The following is a 17,314-nucleotide window of genomic DNA, read 5'->3' on the forward strand; positions in this document are numbered from 1 at the left end:
CCACTCTGTCGTTCGCCTCGGGCGGCGAAAGCGGAAGGTTCACCCCTTCTTCTACCTTCTGCTCAAACCACTTCTGTCTTTGGCTCAAAGAAACGCAGCAAAATCTGCAACAAATAAAAGCTGTGGGGCCTTAGCCTTAGGCTGGTTTTACACGGCCGTAATGTAAGTCCGCAAATGGTCCGCAATTGAGGGTTTTCAATTGCGGACCATTTGCGGACACATTATATTCAATGCAGCCTCTTACACCACCGAAAATTTTATCCGTGGTGTGCCGGGCCGCAACTGAGGTCCACAATTTATAGAGCAGGTCAGTACTGGCCGTGAATTGCAGCACTGTATGGACTCGCCCATAGAACCCTATGGGCGAGTGCGGCAGGACATGGACGTCTGCAGAGTCTATGTTGCTGATCAGCAACTTGCAGACTGTACGTTCAATACGGTCGTGTAAGACCAGCCTTAAAGTCCACTAGACTAGCTTCACATAAGTTTCTTTCGCCAGCATAGTATATCCATCTTAATAATTATACTTAGATGGCAACAAACAGGCATCTCTTTACATTTGTTTTACATATATTTCAATGTAACAAAAATATCAATTGCCATCATTTTTTTTGGCCACACAGAATACCATCAGAAAACGCAAACAGCGAAGGATGCTATTTTCAAAGAAGTTAATGTAACATGAATACCTGTCTATTGCTATGCATTTGTTTGCATATTTTTTACCATATTAATTTAAATGAATCAACTAAGTGGATAACGGAAAGGTAGTGTGGACATAACCTAAGTGTGACCCTGGATCTTGGTGGCTCCTTTTTATTTAGAAAAAAACAACAACTTAAGGGGCATATCCGTGCTATAATGTTGGAAAGACATAAATCATACATATCATTTCTATACATAACATGATACGTCCTGTTTTGCAGAATGTGAGTTTTGTAGTAGCTATATATTTTTAGCTTTCTACAATAGATAGATGTATAATTGGTTCATACATGAGACAATGCATTGTGTCTTACACACACTGTGAACTATTAGTTATGAATAGGCTACTCCCTATGTGGAAGATTGTGATGACTTCAGACTTCATTTTTTTTTCCATCTGCCATCCCCTCTTTGCCCTTTAGTCAAACACTCGTGGATGTGAACCTAGCCAGCAGGGAGCAGGCGTGATCACCATACACCTTTTCATAAGAGTAAATACCTGCGCTAAGACAGTCTTTCTTGGAAGGAACTTGGAGAGGGTGAAGTCTGGAGCTCCAGGAAAATGATCTGGAAAAGTTTATTTTTCATCTTTTACTTCTCCCAGACAAGTGAGTGTTCTCTTACTAATATAATATTCATCTCTTTCAGTGCCTGTTAGTCTAATGTTTTCTGGATAAGTCAGTGAATGATACAAGCAGTCTCAATAGTTACAGTATATAATAATGCATATTCCTCACTACACCTTCTTCTTACTTACATAAGTTAATGATCTATTTGTATTGTAAAGATTATGATAGAATGGAGATAGAGTATGTAATGTAAAATGCAAGCTAGTCACTTATATGTGGAGTTTATCTTATCAATCCACGTATGAATCTGAATTTACTTAAAACATTGTCATTCGACCAGTAATTGAGACTTGAGGACTGGTAAAACTCCCCAGATAAGTGAGAAGTTGAGCTGACCCATACATATGAGATATTTGTTTGCAAATCATTGATAGTCCCAGTTTATGTTAACATCTGTGGTAAATCTTATGTGCATGACCACTGCACACATCAGATTTCACCAAATTTAGCTGGATCCACCAAAGGCCTGCCAATAAATATCTTATGTGTATGGCCTTCTATGCAGTAGGTGTATACAGACTTGATAAGAAACCTTCAGAGCTGTTGCTAAAATATTTCTGCTGGTGTCCAGAAATGCTACAGGCCAAGTGCAGCCCTGTTGGAGACTCCGCTGGAGAAACCGCTAAAAAATGTCCGAGAGAAAAGTTCTACACGAAGGAGACTTTTCTCTCTGCCGCTTTCAGTATGAAAACAGTGTCTACATATGACCACTGTTTTATCTGTCCGGTTCTCCATCATTTGGATCTCCCAACGACCCCTAACAATTGAGAGCCTGGTGCAGATTACATGCACTGTAATAAATACAATGGGTCAGATTTATTAAGACTGGCATGTAAATTAAAAGCCCCGACAGGTGCAGAGCATGACTGGTATATAAAGAGACTCTGACCTCTCCATAAAGCAGGCGATCTCCAGTGTGCCTGAATGGAGATCTATGCCAGTCGAGAACTAGCTTAGATTTCCATTATAGCATTGACTTCCATTATAAACTGGCGTGAGTCATAATGAATAGAGATGAGTGAACACTAAAATGTTCGAGGTTTGAAATTCGATTCGAACAGCCGCTCACTGTTCGAGTGTTCGAACGGGTTTCGAACCCCATTATAGTCTATGGGGAACATATACTCGTTAAGGGGGAAACCCAAATCCGTGTCTGGAGGGTCACCAAGTCCACTATGACACCCCAGGAAATGATACCAACACCCTGGAATGACACTGGGACAGCAGGGGAAGCATGTCTGGGGGAATAAAAGTCACTTTATTTCATGGAAATCCCTGTCAGCTTGCGATTTTCGCAAGCTAACTTTTTCCCATAGGAATGCATTGGACAGCGCTGATTGGCCAGAGTACGGAATTCGACCAATCAGCGCTGGCTCTGCTGGAGGAGGCGGAGTCTAAGATCGCTCCACACCAGTCTCCATTCAGGTCCGACCTTAGACTCCGCCTCCTCCGGCAGAGCCAGCGCTGATTGGCAGAAGGCTGGCCAATGCATTCCTATGGGTATGCAGAGACTTAGCAGTGCTGAGCCAGTTCTGCTCAACTACACCGTGTGCCGGTCAGCCCATCAGATGTAGCAGAGCCGAGGGTGCACTAGAACCCTTATGCACACTCGGCTCTGCTACATCAGATGTAGCAGAGCCGAGGGTGCACTAGAACCCTTATGCACACTCGGCTCTGCTACATCTGATGGGCTGACCGGCACACGGTGTAGTTGAGCAGAACTGGCTCAGCACTGCTAAGTCTCTGCATTCCCATAGTAATGCATTGGCCAGCCTTCGGCCAATCAGCGCTGGCTCTGCCGGAGGAGGTGGAGTCTAAGGTCGGACCTGAATGGAGACTGGTGTGGAGCGATCTTAGACTCCACCTCTTCCAGCAGAGCCAGCGCTGATTGGTCGAATTCCGTACTCTGGCCAATCAGCGCTGGCCAATGCATTCCTATGAGAATGCAGAGACTTAGCAGTGTTGAGCCAGTTCTGCTCAACTACTTCGTGTGCCGGTCAGCCCATCAGATGTAGCAGAGCCGAGTGTGCATAAGGGTTCTAGTGCACCCTCGGCTCTGCACTAGAACCCTTATGCACACTCGGCTCTGCTATATCAGATGGGCTGACCGGCACACGGTGTAATTGAGCAGAACTGGCTCAGCACTGCTAAGTCTCTGCATACCCATAGGAATGCATTGGCCAGCCTTCGGCCAATCAGCGCTGGCTCTGCCGGAGGAGGCGGAGTCTAAGGTCGGACCTGAATGGAGACTGGTGTGGAGCGATCTTAGACTCCGCCTCCTCCAGCAGAGCCAGCGCTGATTGGTCGAATTCCGTACTCTGGCCAATCAGCGCTGTCCAATGCATTCCTATGGGAAAAAGTTTATGTCACAAAAATCACAATTACACACCCGATAGAGCCCCAAAAAGTTATTTTTAATAACATTCCTACCTAAATAAAGGTTATCCCTAGCTACCCCTGCCTGTACAGCTATCCCTGTCTAATAGTCACAAATTTCACATTCTCATATGACCCGGATTTGAAATCCACTATTCGTCTAAAATGGAGGTCACTTGATTTCGGCAGCCAATGACTTTTTCCGATTTTTTTCGATGCCTCCGGTGTCGTAGTTCCTGTCCCACCTCCCCTGCGCTGTTATTGGTGCAAAAAAAGCGCCAGGGAAGGTGGGAGGGGAATCGAATTTTTTTGAAGTTTTCCACGTGATGTTCGATTCGAATCGAACACATCGAACAGCCTGATATCCGATCGAACATGAGTTCAATAGAACACTGTTCGCTGATCTCTAATAATGAATATGAGGGCAGAGTCGTTCTTGCCACAGCTTACCATGCTCAAACCACATTCACAGGACCTTACACCAAGTGTGCACCCCAATATTATCCCTGTATGCCAGAAAACTGATGTATAGGGATTGATAACTCTGGAGAATTATATAGCGGTATACACTGAGAGACTCCAGTGTTTAACAATACATTTTTGATAAGTAATACTGTATAAGTGACTTCCAAATTAGAATTATCTCCATAGCTCACATCTCTTATGCTTGTGTGCTGGCTGGTTGTTTCATTTCATACAAATTCTCCTTGTTTCTATACATGTAATGTAGAATAGATAAAGCGGCTTCACACTGAACAATTGGAAAGCAGTTCTATTCATCTGTATGGGGTTATTTTAATGGCAAGCACCTGGGATTGTAGAAATTCATTAGGATGAATGGATCTGATTTTTAGTTGCAGATATCTCATAGAGATTCATTCTGGAACACAGGATCCATTGTGCAGTTACTTTTCTATAATGTGCTATGGATGATACATAGAGGCAGTTATTATCAATGTTGTAAACTAGAAACTTTGGGCAAAGTTCATCAAGACTGGCATTTCCAATGCATGCCTTAAAGGGATCCTATCATTCAGAAGGTATTTTTTCTCCCTAAGACGTCGGAATAGCCTTAAGAAATGCTATTCGTCTCCTACCTTTAGATGTCTTCTCCGCGCCGCCGTTCCGTAGAAATACCGGTTTTCGCTGGTATGCAGTTCTCTCGCAGCACTGGGTGCAGGCCCCAGCGCTCAAACATCACTGGGGGCGTCCCCAGTGCTGCGGGAGAACTCTCCAGCGACGCCTCCATCTTCTTCAGGAACATCCTATTTCTGTGTCTTCTTCCAGCTTAGGCGGTGAAACTTGTAAGCCTCGGGCCTGGGCAGAGCTGACTGCGCATGCCCACAGGCCAAAAGAAAATGGCCGCTTACTTACTGTGTACTTTTTGCAATTTCTGCTGTAAACTCTTCCATAAATTGCACCAGAATATTGTTGCCCATCAATAATAAATGTGGTGGCTCCTTGATGTCACCATCACTTTAACTGAACAAGGAACCCTTGAGACCAGTTTATATAGGAAACAAACAGCTACAAATTCCTTACTATACTGGGACAGTCACCATCCCCTGCCATTAAAACGGGGCATTCCTAAAGGAAAGTTCCTTCGGGTTCAAAGGAACTGCTCTTCGTTGACGGATTATGACCAACAAAGTGAGGCCCTACTCCATAGGTTCGCAGCCAGAGGGTATCCAAGAGGACTCTTGGAAAAAGATAGAGAGATCGCCAGGTCCACTCCCAGAGAATCTCTGTGGACTCCGAAAGTAAAGATCGCAGACGCCCGCCAGTGTAATCCGGATGATCGGTACATACAATAAACACGTCAAAGAGGTATCACAAATTTTTGACACCTTCTGGTGAATTCTGCAACAGGACGATAACATCAAAGGGTCAATGACAAAATAGTAGAAAAATTGGAAGGGCACTCACCCACATCGAGGCTCATCTTTGTAAAAAACTTCTTTATTTGAGGCAATACATCTCTAAAAGCAATAAGTGCAGGGAGGGAGGAACAGCATACAAAGGCAAAAGGCAACAGCCGTTTCGCGCAGCTATGTGCGCTTTCTCAAGCCATAGAATGCATTCTATGGCTTGAGAAAGCGCACATAGCTGCGCGAAACGGCTGTTGCCTTTTGCCTTTGTATGCTGTTCCTCCCTCCCTGCACTTATTGCTTTTAGAGATGTATTGCCTCAAATAAAGAAGTTTTTTACAAAGATGAGCCTCGATGTGGGTGAGTGCCCTTCCAATTTTTCTACTATTTTGTCATTGCCACATTGCTCTATTTCTGGTTGTTGAGCACCCCCACGGCTCTCAATATAAAAGGTTTTATTCCTCATATACACCTCCAGCTTACTAGGACTCACATCCGCATATTTAGCAGTGCCATCCTGTTTACCCTCTTTTTCCAGTTTAACATCAAAGGGTGCATAACATCTCGCCCCTCGATTACCTATAGAAGGGGGAGGAACTTAGCAGACTGGGTGACTAGGAGTCATTTGAGTCCACTCCCATCAGAAACAACATGGCTGAATAGTACAAAGACAACTGGGGCCTACAAATGTGGGTCTTGTAGGGCGTGCACCTATATCCAGAAATGTACCGAGGTGAGAGCACACACTACCGGCAAAACTTATAAGATCAAACAATTTATTCATTGCCGGAGTGAGGGAGTAATTTATGCCACCACTTGCTCCTGTAACCTAAACTACATCGGCAAAGCAAAACATGAGTTCAGGAGATGGATCCTGGACCACATAGGCGATATAGTCCATCAACGCGACACACCCATTGCGAACCATATATGGGCATGCCACTCTGGTAATCCCTTCTCCATCAAATTCCAAGGGGTGGAAAAGGTCCCCAAATCTATTAGACGGGGGGACTGTGATGATCTGATCTTGAGAAAAGAGGCACAGTGGGCCTTCCGGTTCAGATCCGTTAAACCACAAGGATTGAACGATTTTGTGTCGTTTCTGCCCTTTGTGTGATAAGGGATATGGATCTACCGTTGAAATAAATCGAAGTGAACAATGTGGCGAGAAAAATCAATTGTAGGGGTGACTACCTGCCTGATGGCACGTGTGTGTTGACAACTTTATCCACGGTGCCCTCTGAGGCGGGTACTTGCCCCTGTATCTGGGATTCGCCACATCTCTCAATTATATCTTCTCTGATCCTCTTAGGAACTCTGTGATTCCCCTTATTTTAAGATACTTACCTAGTATCGATGTAGGGGGGATATGTCCGCTACTGGAGTGTGATTTCACAATCATTAAGTCCCTTTATATATGTATATAGGGGATTGACCTAGATTGTAGGGACACCATAGTTAGATACAGTAATTTTAAATTTTTATATAGTTGTCCATGCAGCCCTGTATCTAACCCCTCACTGGCAGGCTAACCAATGGCCCAGCATGTAGAGGGAACGGGAGTTATCATGAGAATAATTTACACTTAATTTTCACTTCATTTAGATCTGTCTGATGGTGACACTCAGCTTGGGATGTCATCATATAACACATCTTCTTCTAATATCGCCGGATAATAGCCGGTCTGGGATAAATGAAATAAAAAAATGACATTACAAGTAGCTGGACCTATCCCCAAATAGGGTCACAAAAGGAATGTGAAGTTTGATGATCTATCTGTATTTGGGGACTCCTCACTTACCTGCGATGGGGACATCCGTGGAACTACCATCTGACACGGGAATGAACAGATATATAAACACTGCAAGCATAGCAATGATGAATGGAATCACCAATTGACATGCCACATTATATTGAGGGAGGGCACAATGTCTACAAAACATATGTGATATGTCTGATTCCATATTAGCGGAATGTCACGGGCACCAAAAGTAAGAGATCATGCAGTGTAGACCGGAGAGAGGTGCAGCAATATGTTTACAATTCTAACAGATGACCGACTAAGAACTAGATTTGTTATAAATGATGAGTCCCAGACCTGGTATAAAATGTAGAATGGTGATCGGTACATTCATTCTTGAAAGGAGAAATCAGCGGCGCTTTTACTAAGAGTTCGCGCATGCATGGACAATGACGTCAGCTTGCCTCGTCATTGACCACGCCCACTGACAGAATGGAAGACCCTGCGCGTCACGATAGGCTAACATGGGGAGTGGGCGTTGACTGGGTATGTGGAGCTACCTCGACACGAACTATTTAATGCCGGGATTTTTTAGCAGTCAGCGTCAATCCCTTGGTAGCGGGGCCAAACTTCATGGTCCCGCAAACTGTGTAACGCTGTGCAATCTGTGCAACGCTGCTCATTGAAACCTCCGAACTGTTAGGGCTCGTTCACACGTGAACAAAGGGACGGATTTTGACAGCGGATTTCGCTTCAAAATCCGCCCCTTTACAATGGTGGTCTATGCAGACCGCCGGGCTTCTTTTTTCCACTAGCGGCGGGCTGCTGCTAGCGGAGTAAAGAAGCGACATGTCTTTTCTTCAGGCGGAAGCCGCGGCGCGCTGGACCGAGGCTTCCACCTAGCGGCAGCACCCTCCTATGTCAGCTCATTCATTGGTCGTGGCAGGTCGTGGTTGTGGCAGGCGGGTTTTGACCAGAGAGAGACGCGGCTCGACGCGTCTCTCTCTGTGTCAAAACCCGCGTGGGCGCCTCACATGTGAACTAGCCCTTATGCAGGGAAACATGTTGAGGCATCACTAGTAGCCAGTAGACTGAAGGGGGAATATGTATTGGAGGCGATCTCTGTGGAATGTGGGCATTGTAAGGGACTGACCGGGCTCACTGTATCTAGTCCATAGAAAGAAACACCTGATCTGCAGATTAATCCTCCTATGTCTATGCTAGCTAGGCAGCAACAGCATGTATCTACCTTGTAATCAGTGCTATGTTAGCCATGAGTATCAATATAAGAAATAAGGGGAAAAAGAAGGGGCTGACAGCAGTGGATTATAGACAGCTGAACTAGTCTCTAGCCCTACTCTTGGAATATACCCTGCAACTCATAGGCGATGGCATATCCTTCTGATTAAGTGTCTTCTAAGGGCGTTGAGTTTTATACAAGGGAGATGGTGGGATTAGTTTTTAATGTACTAATAAAAGTTATATTTTAGTAAGGGTTAATTTTGTGTATTATATTAGTGTCCTTACACCCTGTGTTTTTTGTGCTTATAGAAGAAGGTTCAAAAGAATCTAAGACACATGATAAATATCACAAAATTAAATTTTTTATTTCATGCATGATATAAGTAAGAATTAATCTCCCCAGTGTCTGTCCTATTACTTAAAGCAATGTTTTACAGTAATTTCTTATACCCTTCATTTGTTCATAAAATATTCATGTTCTGCTGTTAAATGCTCTTTAACATAGACATAACTCTGAGGGGAATCTATGAAAACTGGCATTCCCTATGTCAGCATGAATCAATTCCTCTACTGCGACAGATTGATTAAAGATTGTCCAGTTTCAGAACAAGAGACAAATGTTATTGTTTGTATAATGAAAAGTTCTACAAGCATGAATATACTTTCTGTATCAATTCCTCAGTTTTCTAGATCTCTGCTTGCTGTCATTCATTCTGTTACTTCTAGTGGATAAAAATCAGACCATGGTAATGTGATGTACAGTCCATGGTTATGTGATGTACAGTCCATGATCATGTGATATCCAGTCTGTATTCATTACAGATACCAAACAGATTTCTAGAAACTGTAAGGAATTGATACAGAAAGTATATTGGAAAATTGTATAACTTTTCAATATGCAAAGAATAATATTTGTCTCTCGATATTGTTCTGAAACTGGACAACCCCTTTTAGAGACTTCAGACAGAAAACTGGGGTAAATCAGACAGGTTGAGGTATCCCTGCCTGTCTTCATTCCTGTTCCACCCACTGTAATAAAAAATGGCAAACACGGTGGAGAAAGGAACAAGTGGCACATCATTGGCACAAAACAGTATCAAGCACCAAAGATGAGCAACTTCTAGACCAATTTTTTGGCATTCTGTACATCCATTACTCAATCCTGCCCATTATAGGTTGTGGTGTACACTACAGTCATGGCCAAAAGTTTTGAGAATGATACAAATATTAATTTTTACAAAGTCTACTGCTTCAGTTTTTCTAATGGCAATTTGCATATACTCCAGAATGTTATAAAGAGTGATCAGCTTAACAGCAATTACTTGCAAAGTCAATATTTGCCTAGAAAATGAACTTTATCCCCCAAAACACATTTCAACATCATTGCAGCCCTGCCTTAAAAGGACCAGCTAACATTGTTTCAGTGATTGCTCCATTAACACAGGTGTGGGTGTTGATGAGGACAGGGCTGGAGATCAATCTGTCATGATTAAGTAAGAATGACACCACTGGACACTTTTAAAGGAGGCTGGTGCTTGGCATCATTGTTTCTCTTCTGTTAACCATGGTTATCTCTAAAGAATCACGTGCAGTCATCATTGCACTGCACAAAAATGGCCTAACAGGGAAGAGTATCGCAGCTAGAAAGATTGCATCTCAGTCAACAATCTATCGCATCATCAAGAACTTCAAGGAGAGAGGTTCCATTGTTGACAAAAAGGCTCCAGGGTGCCCAAGAAAGACCAGCAAGCGCCAGGACCGTCTCTTAAAAGTGTTTCAGCTGCGGGATCGGGCTACCAGCAGTGCAGAGCTTGCTGAGGAATGGCAGCAGGCAGGTGTGAGTGCATCTGCATGCACTGTGAGGCAGAGACTCTTGGAGCAAGGCCTGGTCTCAAGGAGGGCAGCGAAGAAGCCACTTCTCTCCAGAAAAAACATCAGGGACAGACTGATATTCTGCAAAAGGTACAGGGAGTGGACTGCTGAGGACTGGGGTAAAGTCATTTTCTCTGATGAATCCCCTTTTCGATTGTTTGGGACATCTGGAAAACAGCTTATTCGGAGAAGACGAGGTGAGCGCTACCACCAGTCTTGTCTCATGCCAACTGTAAAGCATCCTGAAACCATTCATGTGTGGGGTTGCTTCTTAGCCAAGGGAATCGGCTCTCTCACAGTCTTGCCTAAAAACACAGCCATGAATAAAGAATGGTACCAGAATGTCCTCCAAGATCAACTTCTCCCAACCGTCCAAGAGCAGATTGGCGATCAACAATGCCTTTTCCAGCATAATGGAGCACCTTGCCATAAAGCAAAGGTGATAACTAAATGGCTCAGGGAACAAAACAGAGAGATTTTGGGTCCATGGCCTGGAAACTCCCCAGATCTTAAACCCATTGAGAACTTGTGGTCAATCATCAAGAGACGGGTGGACAAACAAAAACCTACAAATTCTGACAAAATGCAAGCATTGATTGTGCAAGAATGGACTGCTATCAGTCAGGATTTGGTCCAGACGTTGATTGAGAGCATGCCAGGGAGAATTGCAGAGGTCCTGAAGAAGAAGGGTCAACACTGCAAATATTGACTTGCTGCATTAACTCATTCTAACTGTCAATATAAGCTTTGGTTACTCATAATATGATTGCAATTCTATTTCTGTATGTGATAAAAACATCTGACAAACACACATAAAAACCAGAGGGCAGCAGATCATGTGAAAATATAAGATTTGTGTCATTCTCAAAACTTTTGGCCATGACTGTACACAGAGAGTCTCCTCAGGTATTTAGGAAAATCCCCCAACAAGTTAGTATTAAACGTCTCATATTAGTGACTATTACTCATGCAAATTGTCAACATATTCTTCTTAAAGTGTATCTTGAAAGATGAAGATTCACTTAAAAGGAGTCTTTCACCACAACTCAGCATATCGATCCAGGCCAGTAGATAGATTAGGGCTACGTGAATTACTTGGTGTTTTCCCCTTGTGAATTCTTCCCTCCTTGGCTGAAATATTGCCTTTTTTTTGTTAATATGCAAATAAGTATTAGACAATAAGTCAGCTCAGGAACACACCTCAATTCACTGTAGCATCTGAAGAAAACTGCATATTATAAGTATATGAAAGATATCAGTTACTCAGAAGAGATATGACAAATTATCAGTTTTATTATAAGAAGTATAAGTAGGGATTTTACATTAAAACGAAATTAACCAGATGAAAGCAGCCAAGCAGACCTAACCCATAAGGATACTGCTCCACTAACCACTGAGATGAGGTTTTCTTCCAACAACGGGAGCATGAAGTATCATCTAGTTAGTGCTGTGAAACTTCAAGATCAACTTTACCAGCACTGCAAAGTAATGGTTTTGGAAAGCTTTACCTTCACCCTACTTAAGTTGATAGAACTTGGGGAACCATAGTAAATTTGGGACTAGAGAGGTAACGCTTGTGCTGCATAGGATATTGGAACAGGTTCTAATGAGAATAGACTAATATACAGTATTATATACAGTACAAAGGCAGACATTGAGTCAGAGCCAGGGATGACAATTAATATGCATAGACATTGCATACCTTTTATATCCCTTGCTAGTCCAGCACTGCTGGTTCATGGTTATTTACATTGCTGTACTAATGACTTGCTATACCAACAGTATGGCATGCCAGCGTTGCAGCAATGTCAGCAGAGACTGTTGGCAGGAGATGTAATAGGTGAGTAGGTTTACCAACCAAGAAAACCAAGAGCATACCTGGTGTGGTGGTCAGGTTGGCATTCTTTATCACGCCAATAAGACAGGAGGCTGTAGGGCTTGGCTACACCCACCCTTGTGTTGATTTGCATTTGTGTTTTTGGAGGGGAATTCATCAAATACCTTGAACCACAAATATGGCATAAAATAGTTGCAAATCATTGACTTAGGACTATTTAATGCCACTTGCAACTAAAATAGTCGTAAGCGGCGTTTTTGTGCCATATTCATCTACATTTATGTCACATTATGCCATCTTAATGAATCCCCCTCCCCATTATGTCATTGGATAGCATGCCTGGATTGCAGTGCACACAGCCTATGAGTTTCTTCATTAGCAGGAATAAGTCACTGCCAGACTGACATCACAGGAACAAAGCAACAGCATATTGAAATCCAACCCTGACATCTGTCATTGTTATAAAAGTTAGTTAATGCTTCTGAAATCAGGGGGGCTCAAATGACTTTTTTCTAATGTGTATGGCTGGTTGTAAAGTATTTGGTTCTTGTATTTGAACTTCTTCACAGCAAAATTTAGATGTATTTGAACTCATGTCCTTGGAATGTATAGACTGTGCGTTATGATTCTATGATGTAATGTCTTATTTTCCATCAATCCTCCCTGTAAACAGTGCATCTAATGGTTTTATGTTCTCCCCCACCCCTCACCCCTCTCTGTACACAGTAATGTACTGATCTACCTGTAAAGTGTTTATCCCTACAGAGGACCTTTCATCACCTCTAACAAATCCAGCTCTTTATATCAATTAAGGCCGGGGCCCCACAGCCGGAAATGCAGCAGGAAAAACCGCAGCATTGTACAGTAACTGCAAAGTGGATGGGATTCATGTGAATCCCATGCCCACCTTGCGTTTGAAACCGCAGTGCGGACACGCTGCGATTTCCAAAAACGCTGCGGTTTTGGAAATCGCAGCATGTCAATTATATCTAGAGAAATGCCAGCGGCTTTCCCATAGATATAATTGTAACAGAAAGTCCGCGGAGGAAAACTCCGTGAACATTCTGTTTAAAGCGCTGTGGCAAGAACCGCGATGTGTTTCCGCCATGCTAAAGGGCTGCATATCGTCCCGTGGGGCCTTAGCCTAATAGATGCTGCTCCACTGATTCTAGCACAGTTGGAATTTTTCTCTAGTCCCTGCTGCTCCTGAGCAATCAATGCTGTTATTTTTGGTGCCTGATATGCTAGTTAGGCTATGTACTGTTAGGAGGGCAGTGTCAGGCAGATCTGCAGGTTAGGGGTGTGATTCTGAGATTTGACATTGGTTGACTGTGATTAGACCTCTGAATTACACCCCCTGCTTGACACTGCACCTCTGACATTACAGATCTTAGATAGTACATCAGGTATCAAAATGAACTGCACTTGTAAGGATCAGTGCACACAGAGTTTCTTGGCCTTGATTTTGATGCTGAATCCGCCTCAACATCAGCCTCCAAAAAAAGGCTCCCCGATGGGGGCAACAGAGAAAATTTCAACTGCTCTGGAATCAGCAGAGCGGCGCATTAAGAACTAGAATTGGTGGAGTTGGCGAAAGGGCCTCTTTAAGCTACTGTCAGCTTAACAAAAAACATTATTCACCTCGCATTCATATCTAAAAAGTAGTTGTCTCATGAAATTAGAGGGTACTTGTAATATTATATGCACAATTCAAGTAATAGTAATATATGGCAAGGTGAGGTCCATTGGAGAGTTGCTTTCTGCTAGAAAGTACATCTTTAATTTGCTTCCAATGTGATCAAGAAAGAACAACCAACATATTTTCAGCAATATTCTCAGCAAGCTCACAGCGGTTTAGCCGCCAGTGAAATAAGTAACCTTTTAAAAGTCCCCAGGTTGGGGAGGGGGTATTGATGGCAGGTATAGCGTGCATATCTGGGCACTACTGAGAACAACTGACCACAAACACGTCCTGATCACTTTTGTTGGTGCTAGAACAAAGGACTTTTAAAAGGCAAGACATTTCTTTTAACTTTAGACTATTTTCAACACTTGTTTCATTTTTGTAGGGCATAAGAAAACCACTTTAGGTTGTAGATAACTGAAAGTGGCCACTATATTTTTCTGTTACTCTGGGTATATTCTGTTTGTGCGTATATATCACACTATAAATTTTATGGCTCTGTTCACATTTGTATTCAGAGCCTCCATGGGGATTTCTGTCACAAGAATTATAGATCCTATAGCCCTTTTTTTGACATACAAAATGACGGAAGCCTTAATGGAGCCCTGGCTGTGCTTGTTATGGGTCGTAATAATATGTCGGTCACTGTTCCAATGTGTTGTATGTCGCTCCCATCATAAAGAGAAGCCATTATGCTATTATGAACTGAGCTTATCTTTCTATATATCATAGAGAACAATAAGGGGGCCTACTGTGGATGTTTGTTGCTTGTCCACAATTATCACACTTTTAACTTTTGAGTATTTCTTGTTAGTTTTGTGAGGAAGATGGCAATTACAGCACAGAAATCAGAAGAGGGTATAGTTTGGTTGTCTGGAGATGCCAAATGGAGAGCGCGGGGCATGGCCAGCCTTGATTATGCTAGAACTGGTACAGTAGAGACCAATATGTGGCATAAAACAACTAGTCAAATGATATGTGAATGCAGCCCTAGTGTTCCTGGATTGACAAGTCTTGTTCTATACAACTGAATTGTTGTTTTTTTTTATCATGTGTATGTATTAGTCAATAAAATTTTCATATGATCATGGCATATGACAACTGGTTGGACACAAATGTTATTTGTGAATACTTCCTTACGTTAGGTTCACAACTGCATTTGGCTTTACATTCCTGGGGTCCGCTTAGGGACCTGAGAAATGTAGACCTAATCCACAGACCCCATAGACTATAATGGAGTGTGAAGGTTTTCCGCCAAAAAAAAGCAGAGAGAAAAGTTTTTTCCAAGCGGATTGGGGAACGGATTTCCTGAGTACTCACTGAGTGCAGATGTGAACATACCCTTAGCATTCTTGGATTGACAGGTCTTGTTCTTTATAAATATATGGTTATTTCATCATGTTTATGTAATAGTCAATAAAACTTGTCGTAAGAGCATGGCAGCACAAAGTTCCCACTACTTCATCATTCTTGTCATACTAATTTACAGCAGGTTTATATAGTATTTTATCAGGGTGAGCAATGATTAACAGAGGCAGCCATGATACAGGTATGTGTTATCTAATCATTAACAATGTCCGATAACTACCTTCAGTTTTAAAGAGGTTTTCCCACCTGAACAAGCACTTCCCATATGTCTTATTACTACTATTATACAGAGGGAGTGCTCATCTATTAGGTACTGGAAAGAGCATCTTCTGCTCTGGAGGACACCAGCGTGTAAGACTGTATTTGGCCGGGACCATGATGATCAGCCGCTGGCTCAGGCAGATTTAGTTTAAGAACGTCCAGATTGGATTGTTCCCATATACAAGGATATTTTCTCATCCTAGGGTCATAGGAAATAATATCACATTGTTTTCCTTCCCATTAATCTATACATTGTGTTATTTTTATTTTGTTATCTTATATATAGTAAATTATCTATTTTATGTATTGCACTAAGGGTTTTCTAGAACATTTACAATGATAAGAATAGAATAATATAAATCTAAGCAGGCATTTATTAAATAAAAAAAACAAGGAGCCCTATCAATGAAGTACAAGACAAAAGGGTTAGACGGGGATGTAAGATTAGGGACCGTCAGGTTTGTGTTTCTAGTCATCCCTTTGATGCTTCGTAAATCTAATAAAGCTAAATGCAGATTGGTTGCTATGGTTACACAGCCACTTTCCTTTGAGACATTTCTGATGTATGGGATGTAGAGGGCCAAAGCTTACACAGATATCAGGTTTTGCTTAAAATTAAATTAAGATTTAATATCAGAAATAGATAATATGTGTTTCAGGCTTATTCCATATAGATTGCATGAATATTCCATGCTTTGTGAATACTAGCACATAGACGAGTCTTAACGTTTTCAAGTTATTTAGCCAAGAATCTGTAACTAAAATCATGGGAATTGGTAGTAAGTATAGGAGAAAAAATTATAATGTGTATGTAGTGCTGTGAGATACAAACATGCCCCGGTTATAAATAATTTTGGATCTTAGGCCCCTTTCAGATGAACGTGCCCAAGGTCAGTGTACTATCTGGGGTTTTCCTGGATAGCACACTGACCCATTCATTTCTATCGGCCCATGCATTACACAGATCAGTGTGTGGGCCGACACTCCGCGCCACAAAACCCAGGACAGGTCCTATTCCTATCCGGTTCCACAACTCCTGTTCAGTAAATGAATGACATCCGAGTGCCGCCAATACAGGTCAATCATGGCCATCAGCGAGCACACGGTTTATGTGCTATTAGCATTATGCACAGTGCAAGTGTATTTCTAGCAGTGTACTTTGTACACATGGCTGACACTGTAGGCAGCTAACATGCCACTTTCTTTAGCAAAGTTCCTGAGCAAAGTCTGAATGCTGTCTGTTAATGCTTACCAGCTATGATCTCAATAAAACTCCTTCATAACTCTAGACATGAGTATTATTAATAAGTACCTCTTATATTAATATCTACCTCCTGCTATTATGAAGCCCAACATCCTGTTCATTATGCAGCTGGAATAAGACTTTGTTCACACCGGACAGTGGTGGGCAATAAGTCTGTTGTTAAATATAAAATATTGCACCAACCAAATATATATATATATATATATATATATATATATATATATATATACAGTATATATATATATATCAATTAAACATTCCCATTTATACAGCGCATGTAGAGCAAAAAACAAAACAAGACACCAAGCGCTCTGAGTGCAGTATTGAGATAACACGTGGTAGAGATGTAAAGGTCAATGAAATAACCAGTTGGCCTCTCACCTGATAGGGTTGTGAGTAGTCACAACCCCTTTGATGGCTTTGTATAGAGTCCAGGTGAGAGTGGCTGCGGATCTGATGGTATCCCA

At 42.2% G+C, this 17,314-nt stretch overlaps 1 protein-coding gene across 1 annotated transcript in view; it reads left to right on the forward strand.

The window, feature by feature from the left end:
• The first annotated feature begins 1,211 nt into the window (after window positions 1-1,211).
• The window catches only part of MELTF (melanotransferrin), a 58,296-nt gene continuing 42,193 nt past the window's right edge, over window positions 1,212-17,314 (forward strand). The window contains exon 1 of the mRNA XM_075268637.1: window positions 1,212-1,313. Within this exon, the coding sequence (XP_075124738.1) occupies window positions 1,268-1,313 (46 nt within the window). The 5' untranslated portion in view covers window positions 1,212-1,267. The remainder of the gene's footprint in view (window positions 1,314-17,314) is intronic.

Source organism: Leptodactylus fuscus, chromosome 3 (genome assembly GCF_031893055.1).
Source record: "Leptodactylus fuscus isolate aLepFus1 chromosome 3, aLepFus1.hap2, whole genome shotgun sequence".
Classification (NCBI taxonomy): Eukaryota; Metazoa; Chordata; class Amphibia; order Anura; family Leptodactylidae; genus Leptodactylus; species Leptodactylus fuscus.